The sequence below is a fragment of the Daucus carota genome, chromosome 6 (assembly GCF_001625215.2).
Source record: "Daucus carota subsp. sativus chromosome 6, DH1 v3.0, whole genome shotgun sequence".
Taxonomy (NCBI): domain Eukaryota; kingdom Viridiplantae; phylum Streptophyta; class Magnoliopsida; order Apiales; family Apiaceae; genus Daucus; species Daucus carota.
In genome coordinates, this window is record NC_030386.2 from 27,834,395 (window position 1) to 27,852,810 (window position 18,416).

The 18,416-nt window shown below is 33.6% G+C and overlaps 2 protein-coding genes and 1 long non-coding RNA gene across 5 annotated transcripts; 1 reads left to right on the plus strand and 2 right to left on the minus strand.

Moving 5' to 3' along the window:
• Positions 1–1,598: 1,598 nt before the first annotated feature.
• LOC108227957 (PX domain-containing protein EREX) lies at positions 1,599–8,603 on the plus strand. Of its 2 annotated transcripts, none has more exons than XM_017403365.2 (10): positions 1,599–1,918; positions 2,822–2,932; positions 3,847–3,945; positions 4,126–4,212; positions 5,627–5,735; positions 5,871–6,373; positions 7,090–7,224; positions 7,302–7,544; positions 7,874–8,092; positions 8,184–8,603. In XM_017403365.2, the coding sequence occupies exons 1-10, from the start codon at positions 1,703–1,705 to the stop codon at positions 8,406–8,408; spliced, it is 1,947 nt and encodes a 648-aa protein (XP_017258854.1). In that variant the 5' UTR covers positions 1,599–1,702; the 3' UTR covers positions 8,409–8,603. The 2 variants fall into 2 exon arrangements, with proteins under 2 accessions (XP_017258854.1, XP_017258855.1); XM_017403366.2 differs by having other exon boundaries at positions 1,629–1,918; positions 7,302–7,508.
• Positions 8,604–9,747: 1,144 nt separating this feature from the next.
• On the minus strand, positions 9,748–10,620 carry LOC135147139 (uncharacterized). 2 transcript variants are annotated; one of them, XR_010284665.1, is made up of 2 exons: positions 10,236–10,620; positions 9,748–10,137 (listed from the first exon to the last, which is right to left on the minus strand). It is a non-coding gene; the product is annotated as an uncharacterized LOC135147139 (long non-coding RNA). The 2 variants fall into 2 exon arrangements; XR_010284666.1 differs by having other exon boundaries at positions 9,748–10,141.
• A 1,329-nt stretch (positions 10,621–11,949) lies between these two features.
• Positions 11,950–15,510, minus strand: LOC108224663 (uncharacterized). Its single transcript, XM_017399348.2, has 5 exons — positions 15,169–15,510; positions 14,066–14,198; positions 13,126–13,340; positions 12,597–12,770; positions 11,950–12,281 (listed from the first exon to the last, which is right to left on the minus strand). The coding sequence occupies exons 1-5, from the start codon at positions 15,358–15,360 to the stop codon at positions 12,195–12,197; spliced, it is 801 nt and encodes a 266-aa protein (XP_017254837.1). The 5' UTR covers positions 15,361–15,510; the 3' UTR covers positions 11,950–12,194.
• Positions 15,511–18,416: the final 2,906 nt, after the last annotated feature.

Sequence of the window (18,416 nt, forward strand, 5' to 3'; positions counted from 1 at the left end):
TATCTTACATTAATAAATATATGAAAAAATTATAAATTAGGTTTTGAAATCGAAACCGAACCATTTAAAATCACAAAACCATGATTGTTTGTTCTTTATTTAGAAACCGAATTAATATAATTATGATGCAATTTTTTTTATGCTGTTTTTCCTACATTCTCACTGTCTCATACATCTTTTTTTTTTTTTTGCCACAACTTATACATTTCTTTTTAATATAAACAAATTGAAGAAATTTCTAGTAGTGGGTTTATTCTCTGTTGTCTCAGACCATCCGGCTTCGACTTTGGCTCACCTCGAAATTTATTAGAACATATACTAATTTCATTCAGATTGTTTGATGAATCTGAAGAATTTGAAAGTGCGCTGGACGACTCTGGAATTTAGCTGGACGACTCATGATGAAAAATGAAGCTGAACTGTTCAGATAAACCCCTCTGATTTTTAGCATAATATAATACATGCAATTGTTACTTATTTCTAAACACGTATTCTTACGTTGTATATTTTAATACCAATTAATAATTTTTATTAGTAAGTCAAACCATATTTCACCGGAACAGTATCGAATATCAAAGTACCGAAATTTGATTAGGGTCATATAATTTTTTTATTTAATAATCATAATTATTATTAGATAATTATGCAAAGAAGTTTATAATTATTATACTATTATGAAAAGACTTCCATATTAATTAAGATTTTTAATTAAAGACTTTAATATTGGTTAGGATTTCATAATTGATTAAAATTCTATGATTATCATTATTATACTATTATACTATTAATAAAGACTTACATATTAATTAGGATTTTATAGTTAGTAAAAAACTATTACATTTTAATATTAATTTGTCAAAATAACTATTAATATTAAAAATATTATACTTCTGGTAAATATAAAACTTATATAAAATCTCGTACTTGGTTACGGTTATAAGCTAATAAAATATTAAAGCATAATATAAATATCTCGTATATCATCCAGAAATTTCAAATTTTATTTATCAAACGGCATTACCCATTCAGCATTCAGATTATCTATCGTCCAGGAATTCCAATCATCCAGAAATTATGATTGAGAAATAACAAATGACCCCTAGTGTGCATTGTCAAAGAAATAGAATTTTTTTTTAATAATACAAAAAAATGGAAGGCAGGAATAAATGATTCGTAAATTTTTTTAATAATACAAAAATATGGAAGGCAGGAATAAATGATTCGTACCAAGGGACTCCTAAAAATGAAGGTTTGATGGGTAGGTCAGTTGTAACGAAAGACTACGGTGGTTGAAACATTCAAAGCTGAAAAGGACATTGAGCAAATGAGCAGGGGTTTAAAAAGTTTTTTTTTTTGTTTGTTTGAAATGGGGTTTAAAAAGTTTATTATAAGTCACTTCATTCGTATTTCTAATTATAAATTACCTTTGTTAATTTATAACTGTAAATTGAAAAAGTTATTTGTAATTCATAATATTTTGTTTTATTTTCTGTTAGATTTTACTAAAATTATATACTATATCCTAATATTTATTATTATCTTAATATTTTTCATATCTAATAACTTCTTTCCAAAAATAATCCAGAAAAAACTAAATTAAACAATAAATAATTCTTTTAGCGCCCCATTACTACATCAATGATCAAACACACATAGGTTGTTCGAACTTGGAAGTGGGAAGTTGTAAGAAACGAGGAAGAAGATGAGCTACATGTTCGAAGGAAGCAATCTCTCTCTCTACGGGTACGGATTCTCCGACCCGACCCTTTACCAATCTCTCTCGGATCCTCTCTTCCCCTACTCTTCAACAAGAACCAATACTGAAAGTGCTGCTACGAGTCCCCCTAAGCATCATCGGCATGATGGAACTTCTCCTCTCCCACTTGGCATGGATTGGAGCCCTCCCCCACTCACTTGGGTACTTCCCCTTTTTCTCTAAATCCTTATGTTGTGTTTATTGAGCTCAAGTTTTGCTATTAAGCCTGTTTGATCTCGAATTGCTCGTATATATGGTAAAAGTGCTTAAATTACTACTAGTATCGGTTAATAGCTTAACTTATTTGATTAACTAACTTAACTTAACCACTAGTATATATTAATAGTTATTAATATTTCATTGATTGTTAAAAGATTCTAGGAGATTTGAGATTTTAAGCTGAGTTGAGCTGAAATCGAACAGAATTTTTTTAAAATTACAGGTCAGATTTTGAATAGTCTAAAAAATAATATGAAGTCCAACATAATCCAACAATCTATATAATTCTATAAGGTCAATAAATTAGGTGGTGTTTGAGTTGTTGATTGTAATTTAGTAGGGGCTGTTTGGCTTGTTGATTGTAATGGAATTCAAGAATGGGAAATGGGGTTAACAGTAATAGGAATGATGTGGAATCACGAATGGCTTACTCGGTTAATAGGAGGAGTTTTCATGTCTATACATTGTTTCTCTTAACCAAACACTAACTCATGGCAATAAGGTTCCAAATCCCGTAGACTAAACTCCTATTGTAAGAGGCATATGATACTCTGTAATTCTATATGTTGCTAGCATCTCGATAAAGGCTTTGTCTCTGAAATCACAGTACTCTCTCGGTTCTGAGCTTAGTGCAATCTTATGTACTTCCATTGTCAGCTAAATTCACTTTCACAAGTTAAAGATTCCTCTTCAGATAAATTTACAATATTGGGTTGCAACATAATAGAATACTCTTCAGATGAATATCTTTATGGTGAAGTTTTGTATATGTGAAATGATTTTGAACTTGTATCGTCTTGCTGCCCCTCATCTTTACAAACTCACTTTGTTTCCTCCGAACTGTAGAATGGTCGGAAAACAGTCTGGCCACACGATCCTCATACAGGTTGGAGTTACTGTGTCACTATACCTTCTTGGACTATTGTACCGAGTTCTAGCGGTCCTAATCCTGCTGCGGTATGTGCATTACATATTTACTTGTTCCTTGATCATATGACACTTGTTAGATAATGTATCTACCTTCAGACGTATGCATAAATTTGTGTGAGATGGAAACATATTTATGTATGTCTTTATACTTCATCCGCTGTCTCCCTAAGAGAGTAAGGATGCATATGTACTGTTATTTTCCTAGATGGTGCAGCTGCTTATTGTTTGGTAGAAATTTAGTAACACTTCTTCAAGTTAAATGACAACGAATAATAGACTAAAATAATTTAGTATTTACAGGTAGAGCTAATAGATGAGGGCAGTTGGAATATACATTTAAACAACAAATCCAACCAGATAAACAGTGGAAGCTCAAAATAAGTAAGCTAAAACCACCCTGTATAGTAGAAGTAAGAATCTACTCCTTTCAAAGACTGTTGCTCATTATCCCTGAGGCCAGGTCTCTAGCCTTTTAAGTTTTACCCAGGCACAACAACATAATTAACTCTACTTGGCAATGCTGAAAATGCTGACTGTTGTGTAGCTGGAAAATATCTGTAAACTGTGTTTCTATTACTGGGAGTATATGCTTTAGAGATCTCAGAAGCTGTCAGCTCTAGGAAGTGGGTATGGGGAAAATTACAGGTCTAAAATGCCCCAATATCGTGTCTTGGATTTAATCTGTTGTCAGAGAATAGTTCCTATATTTCTAAAATTGCATCTCGATGTTGTAAAATTACTACTTGGTGGACTTAGCTGCTTGTAGTTGTTAACTTAGCAGTCTATGATTCTATTATAGTTTCCTGCATATAATTTATAAATTATGTAGCATGAACATGTTCAGAGCATACTTTCATATTTTTAGAGCTATTTTGACTTGTGTGTATGTTAACATATATCATTAGCCATAAGCTAGTATTGCTGACTTTCATATGCTACAGTATTATAGAGTTCAAGTTGCAGTACAATCACCAGATGGCAGCACCACTATAAGAGGAGTTTTGCGAAGATTTAATAATTTTTTGAAGCTATTTTCTGATGTAAGTCTGCAATTTAATTTCTAGTGCCTTCTATAATGTATCATGTTACTCTCAGTCTATTTCCTTGAATATGGATTACAGTGTGTTACATCTCTTGCAAAAAATTACAGTTTTTATAATTTGTACAGAGAAATAAGTGTGGTGCATCGATAACATTTAATTTTATTATGTTGATGCTAGCTCAAAAATGAGTTTCCCAAGAAAAAACTACCCCCAGCTCCTGCGAGGAGCCTTCTGAGGATGAAAAATAAGGATTACTTGGAAGAGGTACACACTTTTTATTGCTTATTGCTGTGACTCATGGTGTACATATTTGACTAGATATTTTTGAACTCTTTGATCCATCATTTCCTCTACATTAGAGCTGTAATACTGCGTCTTTTATCATTAAAATAAAATTATGTCTTCCGAATGCACACAAGCTTTTATTCTGAATACCGCTATGTTATTGTTTTTCTAAGCCTGTTATTTCTGTGTGTTACTTATATCATTCACTTGTAATATTCGAAAAAGTGAAACCTCTTGTTTCATTCTGTTATTTTATATATTATATAAACAAGCATGTGTAGATCCCATGCTAGGCACGAGCCTGTGTACTAATTAAATACCAGATGTTGGTTATATCTTTAAATAATTGGTGAATATTAAATATTTGGCACGTTCATATGAAGTTCTATTTTAAAAAACTCACGTTATATCTAGAACTTTGTTTTTAAAAACTCATATTGTTTAATTCAACTGATATTTAAACCTAATTATGTTATGTATACAATACAGACTCTTATTTTCAAAATCCATTTTAATTGAACCTTTGTTAAATTTGTATACCATCCAGGAATATGTATCTATAAGACCCTTATATTTTAATATAATATCCAGGATCTTTTTCCAAAATCACAGGTTTTTTTACTATATAAGCTTTTACATACTATTGATGATCATGATATTATTAGAAGGCCTTATTTTAGCCTAACTATATTCTAACCCAATTATTAAACGGCCCACAGTACCCATCAACAACCTATTTTAGAAGATCTCTCTGGTTTGGCTAGTATGGTTGAGTAGAAGGAATATGAATTGAATTAGACCAATAATACCGTCAAGATACATACTAGTAAAGAAGCGAACGTTTAATTCATCAGATTTCATCTGTGCCTTGAAATAGACCACAGCTAGGTTTAATTTGTGAATGTGATGACAATTTTGTAAAAAACAATCTGGAAAATCACTTTTAGTTTTTGAATGCACTTGTTCCACTTGATAGTCATATATCATGACAAGAAACACTAATACTTTTTCCTGTTGACTGTTCCTTACATGCACTATTGATATCTTCAATTCCATTCATAGAAGATTTATAGAAATGACCTATGCTGCTGCATTTGTGTAGCTACTTTCTAGTCGACACATTTTCTTTAGGAGAGCTCGGTGTAATTTGATAATGCAAAGACAGGCTTAAGTTTTCTTCTAAATACTGTTCAAACTAGAAGAACCTTGTGCAACTACATAATAAAGATAAATTTTTAATGCTTCTTTTATGCTTACAATTGTGCCAGGGTTTGTAGGAGGTGTGTTGAGTGACATTACTTTCCGAGTACATTTTTTTGCTCTTTTCTTTTGTCAACAGGTAGTACTATAGTTTATGGTATTAATCTAAGATGTTGAGTATGCTACCTTGCAGCGTAGACATGCTTTGGAGGACTGGATGGAGAAACTGCTCACTGATATAGATGTGTCCAGAACTGTGCATGTAGCATTGTTCCTTGAACTGGAAGCTGCTGCAAGGTCATGTAGGTGTTCTCTTGCTCATTGATGCATCCTTAAGTCAGTTGGCTGTACTTTGTGCTACAATTTAGAATTTTAGATATATATGCTGTTGTATTGTCTGACATAAAGCATAATTTTTGTATGGGGATACCTTGCAGCATTTGATGCTGCAAATCAGATTGATGTAAATGAGAATGTGCCTGCTGATGGTGCGGTTTCATCGGATCACATTATAAATGAATCTGATGATTCTTTACACAATGATGACACATCTCTACATGAGCACATAAAGGAACACCATGCTCAACTTGACGATTGCAAAATGAGTAACAATGTTCAAACATTATCAACTAAGAGTGGTGAAAGTGATCTGTGTTTAGTAAGAAACAATGGAATCTCAGATTCTGGAGTGGCAAATTCAACTGGTGATAATTCACTCAAGTTTCCTGGAGCTTCTAAAGCTTCTAAATCCATGGAAGCTGACTCAGACTTGCAGATTCCAAGCGAGATCCTAGATACCCTTCCACCAGAGGAGCATAATGCAGTGAACAGGGTCCTTGACACCATCAAACAGAGACTAGTTGCTGCTAATGCGGACAGGGAAGTTCTTCTAGCAAAACTAAACCAAGAGGTTTCTGTAAAACAGTATCTTACGACAAAGGTTTGTCCCTAACAACCTGCTTCATATCTTTATGGAACTAGGTTCATCTCCTGATAAAAATCGAGCTATCTGTACTTTTAACATCATGACTACATTAAATAGGAATACCGAATCATCTATATTTTAAATTTAGAGAAAATACCTTAAGAGCGTATACTAAACAGGCTAAAGCTCTATAAGTTTAGTAGTGTTTTTGTTATTATTAGATCGTAGTGCTTGTAAACTGTGTGATTTAAATTTTTTTTTTTTGAGCAAGTAATTTTTTTTTTGCTAATTCAAGTATAAACATAAAGGTATGTTGACGATGTAGCTTAAAAGCTTACTGCCAGGCCCAACTTATCCTCGTAGCATGTCAAGGGTAATATTGGTTTGTTTGTTTTTTTTTTGCTGCCATGTAGACTATGTAGTACTGACTGCCAGAGCAACAAAGCGAGTGCAAGTTGTTGAGCACACAACCTTCTATTATACTGCAATCCTGACACTCCAATGCATTACTCTTCAAGATAAAAGGGTGCTAAATTAATAAGTGCACGTTTATTAAAATTTGATAGTAAATTGTAACTATAAGTTTTATCATAAATGTAAAAGAATCTTGTGTTTGTTCTGTATATTAGGCAAACTGTTGCTTTTTTTATTTGAATGGTTGGAAGTGGAAATTCTACCATGTAATAAATGTCATCTAGATAGTTTTAGCTTTTTAGGATTCTGTTTTGCAGGTAAAGGATCTGGAGGTGGAACTTGAGACCAGCAAGCAGAGTGGAAACGAGGGCAAATTTACCCAAATGCAGTTCGATGCTGATGATTTCAAGCGGAAGTTAACGGAGTTGGAGCTAAAGTTGAAGTCAGAACAGGTCTAATTTATTTTAAGAATGTCTTAAAAACATAATCTGTTGTCAGATGGTTGATGATATGGCACCCCTTTTTTCAGGATGAAAAAATGCTTCTGGAGTCGACAAAAGTATCCATTATTCAGCAGAATGAAATTTTGCAGCAAGAGTTAGATCTCACCCACGAGAAACTCGATATCTTACGTAAACATCATGAAGAATTAGAGTCAAAATCAAAAAGTGATCTTACGCTCTTGGTTGAAGAGGTCAAATCTCTTCGAAGTTGTCAGCTAGAGCTGAAGGATGAGGTTAGCAGATTAATGAAAGAAAAATTAGAAGGGGAGGTAATATTTTCTTGGCCATCTTTGCTTCAGAATATCTAGTATAGTTTTGCATATGTTAAAACTACCATTTAGAGTCGAAGTTGTCAGCTAGAGCTGAAGGATGAGGTTAGCAGATTAATGAAAGAAAAATTAGAAGGGGAGGTAATATTTTCTTGGCCATCTTTGCTTCAGAATATCTAGTATAGTTTTGCATATGTTAAAACTACCATTTAGAGCCTACAACCTTAATTTTTTTGGGGGGCAGATACTTGTTAACCATCTGTCAACTTCTCAGTTCAATTTGGTTTACATATTCTCCTTTGTAATTTGTGGGTGCTTATTGTGTTCAGAGGGATCTTGAGCAGGAAAAGCAAAGGCACAAAGATACAAATACAAATTATGTGAAACTGGTGCATCAATGTGAAGTTCTTCAGAATCGCCTGAACGAATGTAGTGCTACTTTACTTGTTGAGGAAGAAGACAAGTTGACCATCGATACTTCATCACCGGCTAGTGCTGTTGAAATATTCACTACATTTGATAAACAAATTGGTTTACTTGTTACAGAGGTACCTTTCATACTTATTTCAAATAGTTGATTTTGTACCACAAATCTTTAATTGCTGTGACTGCACCTTTATGGTTCATGTCCTTGAATAGGTGCAACTTCTTTTAAAAGATGTAGAGGACAATAAAACCGTTGATGGTAATAGCATTGATGATGCTATGACGAGGACATCAGACGATGAATTGAGGCTGGTGCTTACAAATATTTCAAAGGACAATGTTCGATTGAGGAAACTGGTTACGGTATTCAATGTGTTCTCAGCCTATTTGACAAATCTTTTGTCAAAAACAGCAGACCAAGAAGCCCATCCAAGCTAGGTTTGCAACGACGACCACATTTTTAAATAAAGTGATTTCTTCACATTATAATAAATTGTGAATGTTGCTATCAAAATAAATCCTGATCGTAGATTGTAATTACGCACCTAAAGTGTTGCTTATATATTTGTAAGTATTTAGATAAATTATTTAAGTGGTTTTGTATGGGAGATAAATGACTGTTTGGACCCTGTATGATGCAATCTTTTTAGTTCCTATACAAAAGACTTTACAAAAGTGCCATTATGTATAGGAAGATGAAGCCCCAAAGCTAGACCTGACAACCAATGTAGCGCAAAAAAGGAAATGGACAAGCCAACCTTTTCAACAGAATTGAATAAAACAGAGAATGCCAACAGCAATACAGCATCTTTAGTTATAGTTGAGTCAAGTGTATTACGATCACTTTTCCATTAATTTTATGAATTATAATATTTTCTCTCGCAAGATATTATAATCTCATGAAAATAAATTAAACTGATAATTAATATAATTCTTTACATGTAAGATATAAGATAAAAATCCAGAAATTATAATTATGAGGGGTTAATAGGCAAAAAGATCACCGAACTCTTGATCAACTTGCAGTTGAGTCATTGGACTCAAAAAGTTTGCAAACAGATCACAGAACTAGATTTAACTTGCAGTCAACTCGCTGAACTAATAAAAGGTTGCATTTAGATCACTGTGCCGTTATGTATCAGTTGACTTTAACGGAATCCGTCAAGAAAAATAAAAAAAAAACTTTGAAAAAAATATAAAAATTGATTTTTTTTTAAAAAAATCTGAAAATTGTGAAAAAACCTTAAAAATTCAAAAGTTTTGCAAATTGGAAAAAATTCTGAAATTTTTTTAATTTCAAAAATTTAGGTATATTTTTTGAATTTCAGTTTTTTTTTTATTGTTTTCAAAAAAATTAGATTTTTTTTCGAAGTTTTTACATTTTTTTCATATTTTAAAAAAGTTGCATATTTATTTTTAGCTTTTTCAAAATTTTTTAAGTTTTCAGTTTTTTTAAAAAAATCGGATTTTTTTATAGCTTTTTCAAAATTTTCAATTTTTTTCGGTTTTCAGTTTTTTTTAAAAAAATCGAATTTTTTGAATTTTTTCTCAAAGTTTTATTTTATTCTTTTTAAATTTTTTAACGGATTCCGTTAAAGTCAACTGATACATAACGGCACAGTGACCTAAATGCAATCTTTTATTAGTTCAGTGAGTTGACTGCAAATTATATCTAGTTCCGTGATCCGTTTGCAAATTTTTTGAGTTCAATGACCTAACTGCGAGTTGGTCATGAGCTCAGTGATCTTTTTGCCTATTAACCCTAATTATGAGATCATTAAAAGAAACTGAAGTTATAAATTAAACCAGAGTTTGGGTGTTGGGTGATTGATACAAATGGGCCTTATCTTGGGCCGTTCCATAAACTATACTGAAACCAGCAATATCAAAGTATTGCAGATGAATGAAGTTTGAAGAATGAAATAGGAGCTGAGGTGAATATTGCTTTTGCGTCCAAAGGATATGGCAACCACAGCTACCCAAATCCTTGTTGGTCAGACACGAAGCTCACCCTTCAGTTGCCGCCAGTCAGACAGAATCTCCACCGCTAGATTCTCCTATGTATTTCCGACCACATCGTCGGGCAAGTCCCTAATGATTCAAGCTTCTCGAAAAGATGAGTCTCAAGCCTCGTCCCCTGACCCAGCTCCCTTCAACTCCCAGGTTCCTGTCTTTTGTTTCAGAAACGTGTGCTGTGTTTGTACATTTGAATTTCGTACTAGAAAAATAATGTCTGAATTTGTACAGGGGGAGGATGTTACATACGTGCTGAAGCTTGTAGGTGGATCAGTATTGGGAGCTGCTGTTATCAAATACGGAAGCGCTTTATTCCCACAAATCACAACACCCAACATTCTTCTTGCTCTTTCCATGATTTCCGCTCCTGTTATCTTAGCTATCTTCCTTCTCGTCAACAAAAGTCGTGCGATAAATTGAATTAAACAAACATGAATGTTATTTATAATGCTTTTCCCTCCATTTGGAGTTCTTGAGAACATGTTGCTGTGTATGTATGGTGTGTATAATACATACGGATAATCCACTTGATCGGTGAAATTTTTAGATGATCATTCGTTTCATCTAAAATATCAAATACAATATTTTTGTAAATTATTGTGGCCGTTTGTGTGAATTTAAAATAAGTGTTTCTTGTTTAAAATAAAAAAGTACAGTGGAAGTTAGAAGCAAATTAAGACTAATAAGTGATTAAAGTTGTTTGAGAAATAAGTAGAACTCTTGAAACAAAAGCTAGCATTATAAATGATTCTTAACCTTTTACACAAACCGTACAAATAAAAGGTTCTGACTTATAAACCAAAAGTTGGGCTTAAAAGCCCTAAACAAACACCCCCCATTAACTTGGCATTGCGTGGAAGTGAATTGAATAATTCGAAAACCGCAAAAAATAATTCACGCAGTGAATTGGATAGTTCGATAACCACAAAAAATAGTAACATCTCTTCTGGTCTTCATTATATATCATTTTATCTTGATAATTTTTTTGTGTTCTTTATTAAATATCATTTTATCCTAGTAATTTATCTTACGGTCTTCATTAAATATCATTTATCCTGGTAATTTTCACCTTTCACCAAGTTGATAATTGAAGAAAATACTAATAGTTAATATTTTAATGGACTAAAAAGAGATCAGATTCTTAACAATTAATTTTTAAGGAGTTCAAAAAACGATCATATAGTTGATGTTTGTACAAAATAAACAACAGATTAAATGATTAACTCAAATCAAATTGGAAAGTGATGATCGACTTGATATATTTGTATAAAACGAGTGACCAACTTGATATTTTTACCCTTTATCCAGAATCACAACAAAATCACCCAAGTGCAGTAAACTGTGAGTATTGCCACAGTAAACACTTCCGATCCGAATCAAACTTAAGACAGTACTGATTCACTCAAAGGATTAAACAGTTTTGCATCATTCAAATTAGGGGTGTGCACGGGTCGGTTCGGCTCGGTTTCTACCTAAAACCGTTACCGAACCGTATATTTCGGTTCGGTTCGGTTTTTAGGTAGAAACCGTAACCGAACCGTTTCAAACGGTTTTTTTCGGTTCGGTTAACCGTGGGTCGGTTTCGGTTTTTTCCCGGTTTTTATATGATTAGAAACTACTATACATATTTAATACTTTTATTAATTTTAGAAAAATATTTATATACTTATTATATCTATTTCTCTTACTAAAATATATAATTAATATATTGTAGCACACATATATATATATAATATGTTATATATAATAATATATAATAAATGTTATATTTTTATTATATATTATATAAACGGTTCGGTTTTTCGGTTCGGTTTTAGGGGTAAAACCGTAACCGTTACCAAACCGTTATATCGGTTCGGTTCGGTTACGGTTTTTTCCGGTTTTTGTCGGTTACGGTTTTTTTCGGTTTGGTTTTTCGGTTTTTCGGCTCGGTTTCGGTTTTTCGGTTTTTTTTGCTCACCCCTAATTCAAATAGTTTAATTCAAGCTCAGTCATGTTTGAAATCTGAAAATAATTGACCAACTTTCTATTACACACCGCACCATTTGTGATTATGGACTGTGATGACCATTCACAGATACCTCGACTTGATATTGCAACTACTATATCATAGATGTATTTCCTTAAACTTCCTTGACCGTTTCATATGCAAGTAAACTTCTGTAATGAGACCACATGTTGATTGTTCTGGACACTTGAAGCAAAGTTTTAAAACACATCTCTATTCGAGTTCCCAGGCATGAAATTGCTTTCTAAAGACTGCTTCAAATGCATTGTCAAAGCATAGTTGCTAACCTGCAACCATCAAAACAATGATTCAAGAAAAGTCATAAATAAGTAACAACCTTTCATTACTGTCACAAAGAGAGACAAATTAAAGGTTGGTGGTTTCAGTGTCAAAACCCAGAACCCCATTTATAATGACACATTTTGTCAAAAGTATATCAGCGAAGAACAATATCTTGTCAAGCCATATCATCATTTCATTAAGTAATATTTAGCAACCAAAAGAATCATTGAAGGCGGTTATTTGAATCAATGTAAAAATAAATCTGACAAGGAAACATAATGCACATAGTTACAGAGGCAAAAGAAGATTTCTGTGTCTACCTCGAGGTTCCTTAACTGCTCCTGGTATTGAGCTACCACCTGCTTCATATGCTGCACCTCCTGGTTCTTCTCATCATACTCCTTCTGACGTTCATGTTGGATAGCTACAGCACGCTTAAGGATAGTATTCTCCCGTAAAATACCTTCAGCTTGCTCCTTGAGCATCGCATTTTCCTGCAGCATAACCAATTAACAAATTTAACAATAAATTATAAAAAAATTGGTCATCCCCAATCTCTAGTAGTGCTGTGCTCCAGGCCCTTTACCATATTAGGGTATTAACCTTCATTTTTACTCGTGCAAAAGAAACATTCTGATGACTACATTAGCAGTGAATGGATGCGTTATAAAAAAGGTTGCACAAATATGTTCATTTCTCATGTCACACCCACATAAAAAAACAGTAAAATGACCACATGTTTGAAATTCTTTTATTAAGAAAAAAGTAACCAGTGTCAATAAAAATACAAGGCACTCTGCGTATGGTATTAGCAAGCAGTAGAGGATTTTCTGACAAACAAATATATACCTTGTGAAAACTTTGTGCAGCCTCAGCACTAGCACGAAGAGAAATAGATTTCTCTAAACTTTCCAACACTCTTGTTGCTCGGGATCTAGCATCATCCATGCTAGTAGCACTCTGCATTTCTCTCACGAGCAGTTCCACCCATTCTGCACCTTCCAGTTGGAGGTTATCTTGAGCCAGATTATCCTTTGGTGGAATACCATCAGCAGTTGCAACACCTACCAATTCCGCATCAATCATCAGACTCATCCTTTATGAGCACACAATCAGATATTTATCCGTATAAACATCTTCTGATAAATTATATAGATAAACATATCAAATTCCTCACCATCCACACAAGTTGCATAACTTGCCATTTGCATGTCAAAATTAATATCATACTGATGAGGACATAAGCACAGAGAGTTTATGTAACAGTAAACTAAAAGGTCTTTCGCTGCATTAAGTTTCAGACAAGGACATAGTGCACCCATTAGCTGATACACACCACATAAAGCATTATGTACAACATGCGATGGAAGATATTTATTAAGCTTTTATAATCATAAAGAATGTATAACAAATGTGCAAAGCACTTGTTTTCACACAAAAATATAGACAAACTTTCAATTCATCACCTAATGTAGCAGATACAAAATCTACTGCAGCAAAGTGAAGACACACCCACCCCCACGCATACATGCTGTAAAATTCAAGTTGATCTAGCCATTGACTATATTTTCAACTTGCCTCTGTTTATATCTACTTCTATTATACTGTAATATTTACTTCTTGAAGTATATGTACTAAAGTATGCACCACAACAAATTATCATATTATGACCCTCTATGAAATAAATATGCTCACAATAGCTACACGAGTTTATAACACTGAAATAACATATAGCCTTCATGTAAATATATTTCATCTGAACATAAAGTTAGAGTAAGTAATAGAATACCTGTCTCTGAATCTGGGGTTGATTTTGCCACAGATTCTGAGTTGCCCTCTGTTTGTCCAAGACAAAGATTACGTAGGTTCTTAATGGCAGATTCCATATCATATCCACATTCCTCTAGTGCTCTCTCAAGAAGCTAAAACAATACAAGAAAACAATATAAGAAATTTTAAGGCGAGGTTAACTTGTTGAACTCATTAAACTGTTACAACCACATAGTTATATACAAGAAAAAAACACAATATTTCAAATTATCCATCTAGAATTAAGGAGAACTGTTTATAATCCTTGAACACGGTAAGCAACTGAACTGAATACTTTATTACTAGTTTTATCCCAGAAGCTGCAACTCTTGACATTAGGAGAACATTACAACTGCACCTAAACAAATTTTAGTAAATTCTAAGACCTGGGTTGCCTACATTGCAGACAATAAACAATGTAACTTAATAAGTACCAGAACTGGCTTGTAAAAAGAGAAGAAAGGAAACTAGCATTAAATTCAGGAGTCATATGCTAAGACTAAGATATATATATAGGTTGAGCTATGAAGAGAAGACAAAAGACCAGTGTTGTTTTGTTAATGTATGTTTCTTTTTGTGTGATATATATACACAATTCTGATGATCAAATAATATGTAATCAGAAGCTTGAGCAAAACTTTTCAAAAGGTATAAGAGAATAGGAAACAATTCAGGTCTTCCGCGGATTATTAAAATTTTAGTTATAATATATTCTTGGCACAAACAGTGGATACACACAAGATAAAAACATTACAAAGTGGAATATTTGAACTTAAGAGATAGGATAGTCTCGAAAAATCCTTTGGGTCTTCCAATATCAAATGGGATTGTAATTCTATTTACCAAAAACTTAAAAACATCTTATTTCCGACTTAATTTTCGACCAATTATTAGATTAAATGAATAACGTGTAATCTGAGATGAAATGGACAAACTTTACAGGTAAAATTACAGAAAAGCAATGAACCAATAAGATCTGCCAAATGTTTAAGCATCTTTAAACACATACACAATTGACTATCAATTAATCAATATTAAATAGGTATAGTGGAGAGAGAGAAAGGGGGGGAGGGAGAGAGAGACCTGATTGTCCATGCCGGGGAAAAGAGCTCGGAGTTGTTCGACAGGAGAGGGCCTAGGAGGCGAGGGGGAAGAGCGAAACGGCGAAGCAGAGGAATGAAAACGAAGCCTTTTGGAAACAGGAGGCGACACCGATGATGGTGAATTGGGAAGATCGTCGAAGTAAGATCTCTTCCCACACACTATCGCAGACATCCTCCCAAACTTGTTCAATTCAAAACAACCTGAATCCTCTTCTACCTATACCCGTCTTTCTATGATTCCAAACTGATTCAATCGAGAGAGATTGGGGTTAGGGTTTAGAGAGGGAGCAGTGATTCCAAACTTTACTTGGATGCTAAATTTTCTTTGCCTCTCTCCCTGGTCTGTTTATATAGGCGCTTTGGGTGGGTGTTTGCACGCGCAAATTAGAGCGTGTATGGATATGCTCGAGTTGGGCCACATCTTGTACATAAGCATGACTCATGGTCAGTTGCGTTCAATTTTTTAAATATTTAAATATTCGATGAGATGGTTTTGCACTATATAGTTTCGTAAATAAAACACATGTCAAGAAATTGTTAAAAAATATTATCAAATGAGAGGGATGTATGAAATATAATTTATTAAAATAAATAAATATTAATCACTTTTTTTGGCACTGAAATATTAATCATTTTGTTATATCGAGAACAGGTTTTTTTTAAACCAACAACATACATACTTCCATTTATTGATTTAAAATCTTCATATATCTTTGACGAGTTGTTTTGGTCAGAACTACGAGAATATCTCCGTTGTTCTTCTTCAACAGTATCTCATGTTGTCATGGTCACCATCTCCAACGGCGTTGGTTATAATCGTTGGCTAAATTGGACATGTAGGACATTAGGTAAAATTTGCTGAACTTGTAAGACATTTCGCTTCAATAGTACTGGCTATATTGGTTGGCTATAATTTAAAAATAGTATGTTATTAATATTTTAAATTGTTAAAATAGAATATATCAATTCAATATAGTAATAAATGATGTACAATCTTCCTACAGATTTTCTTACAGACCTGTAGAGGTTCGACAAATGTAGTCATCCATAGGAGGTTGGCTAAATTTACAGACAACAGGTGAGCATGGTTGAAGTTGAGTTTTTGGAGTGGCTAAATTTTTTTATTTTAAATATGACAAGTCACCTTTTAGCCAAGAGTTTTAGACGGTTCGAGATGATGTGAGAGTCGAATTTCTTGCTGCTAAAGACAGAATTTAAGTGAACTTCATATTACATAGCAAAGTCGAAAGATCGAAAGTTGGATCACCTGAATCATCCCAAATCTTCAATCTTCGTCCAACATATTTATTATATATTTTTATTTTTAATTGTTTCTCCATTAGCAGAATACTTAAAATGTTACCCCATTGTCCACCAGGAAAGTTGTATCACTACCTTGAATTATTAAATTATAAAAAAAAGAAAACATGCGTCGGCCGTCGGCGTCGTAATTTGTGAGTCTCAAAAGTGTATCGTATTAATCTTCTTCTTCAAGAAATGATACTCCCCTTTATTGTTTTTGCTAAAACTTTTCAATCAAGATTCTTCAAATTTTATACTGAAGCACCGGTCCCGAGTCCACCTAAGAGACCTGCCCTGCCTACCTTATAATGGAGGTGTTTGTGTGTAACAAGCACTTATTTGTACCGTGACGTTTATAAAAAGTTAAAAATGCTAATTTCTGTTTTAGGACTTCTACTTCTTTCTCGAACACTTTAATCATTTATAATTCTTAATTTGCTTCTAACTTCTATTCCACTTTCTTATTTAGCCAAACGACCCCAATATATACTCAGTATGAGTAATTATTAATATTCATTAATAAGAGTTATTGGGGACCAATCTAGTAAAAGAAACCGCCTCCAAATTAAAATTGAAAATTTTTAGTCATTCTGAATTTTATTAAATTATAGAAGTATCTCATAAAATTCAAAAATATTTCAAGATTTAAATTTCAGATCCGTCCTTGGTGTGGATAAATCGTCATTATCCTAGTGCTCTCAAACCATCCTGGATAAGTTCTGCAGATTAGAAGTCTTTCTTCTTCAATAAGCTCTTCGGATTGCTCAAGTTTTAGGGGCCGTTTGGGTGAGCTTAAAATAAGTGCTTATTGCTTAAAATAAAAAAGTGAAATAGAAGTTAGAAGCAAGTTAAGATTTATAAGTGATAAATGTGTTTGGATAATAAGCAGAAGCCGTGAGACAAAAGCTAGTGATCGTAGCTTTTTTTTAAGTACTTCTTGACTTCTTACACAAACGGTACAAATAAGTGCTTCTAACTTATAATTCAGAAGCCGGACTTATAAACTTGTGCCAAACACCCACTTAGTATTCAGCACACTCGATTAAACGGATAGTGCTGCGAAAGACGCTCTCGTAGCAAGAACAATGCTGTTTGTCCTAACCAACGACCTGGAATTCACATCCACCAGCATTCTACAAGGATTGCACAAAACATATGGACAAACTTCAATGTTTTCCTCACAGATCAAGCCAGATGCCGAGATCGTTAAGGAAAACACATTTCTTTCAATCTCATTCTATAGAAGTTTCAAATTTTGGAGTCTTTCAAAATTGCATGTCCGGATGGCATGGATAGTGTCTTTACCAGCTCCACATTTACATCTAGAAGACCAGAACACCATCCGTGAACAAAGGCCAATATATATAGGAAAATTTTTGAAGTCCCCAGGGAAATTCCATTTAATATTAAAGCTTGAAAAGATTTTGTCCCCTGAGAAAGTTGGAAGAGGACCATAGAAACTTATAACTTTATATCTCATGTTGTATTTAGTTGGGATAAACGAATATGGAAGGGATAGAATGAGTAAAAAGTTCAAAATTTTCATTCCTACCCCCCCCCCCCCCCCCCCCCCCCCCCCCACATTCCACCTCTAGGTCCTTAACCCTTAACAGACTAAATTATAAACTAGAGCCACCAATTTGAGATGCTTCATTCTCCCCCTGCTCATTGGGCTCCCAAATGTCATAAATAGGAGTTTGCTCTCATTCATTTGTATTCCATATCTTCCCTCTTTACTCCTTTATTTAACCATCCTCCCCAACCGAACACAACACGAGTGAACAAAGTTGTGAGGCAGTCATGAACATGGCTGTGAGGCAATTGTACAAGTCGGAGACTGGACTGACGATACAAGAATAGCTAAACTCAAGTTTAAGTACAGGATAACAAGTTCTAAAGCTGTGAGGTAATCATGAACCTGGTTGT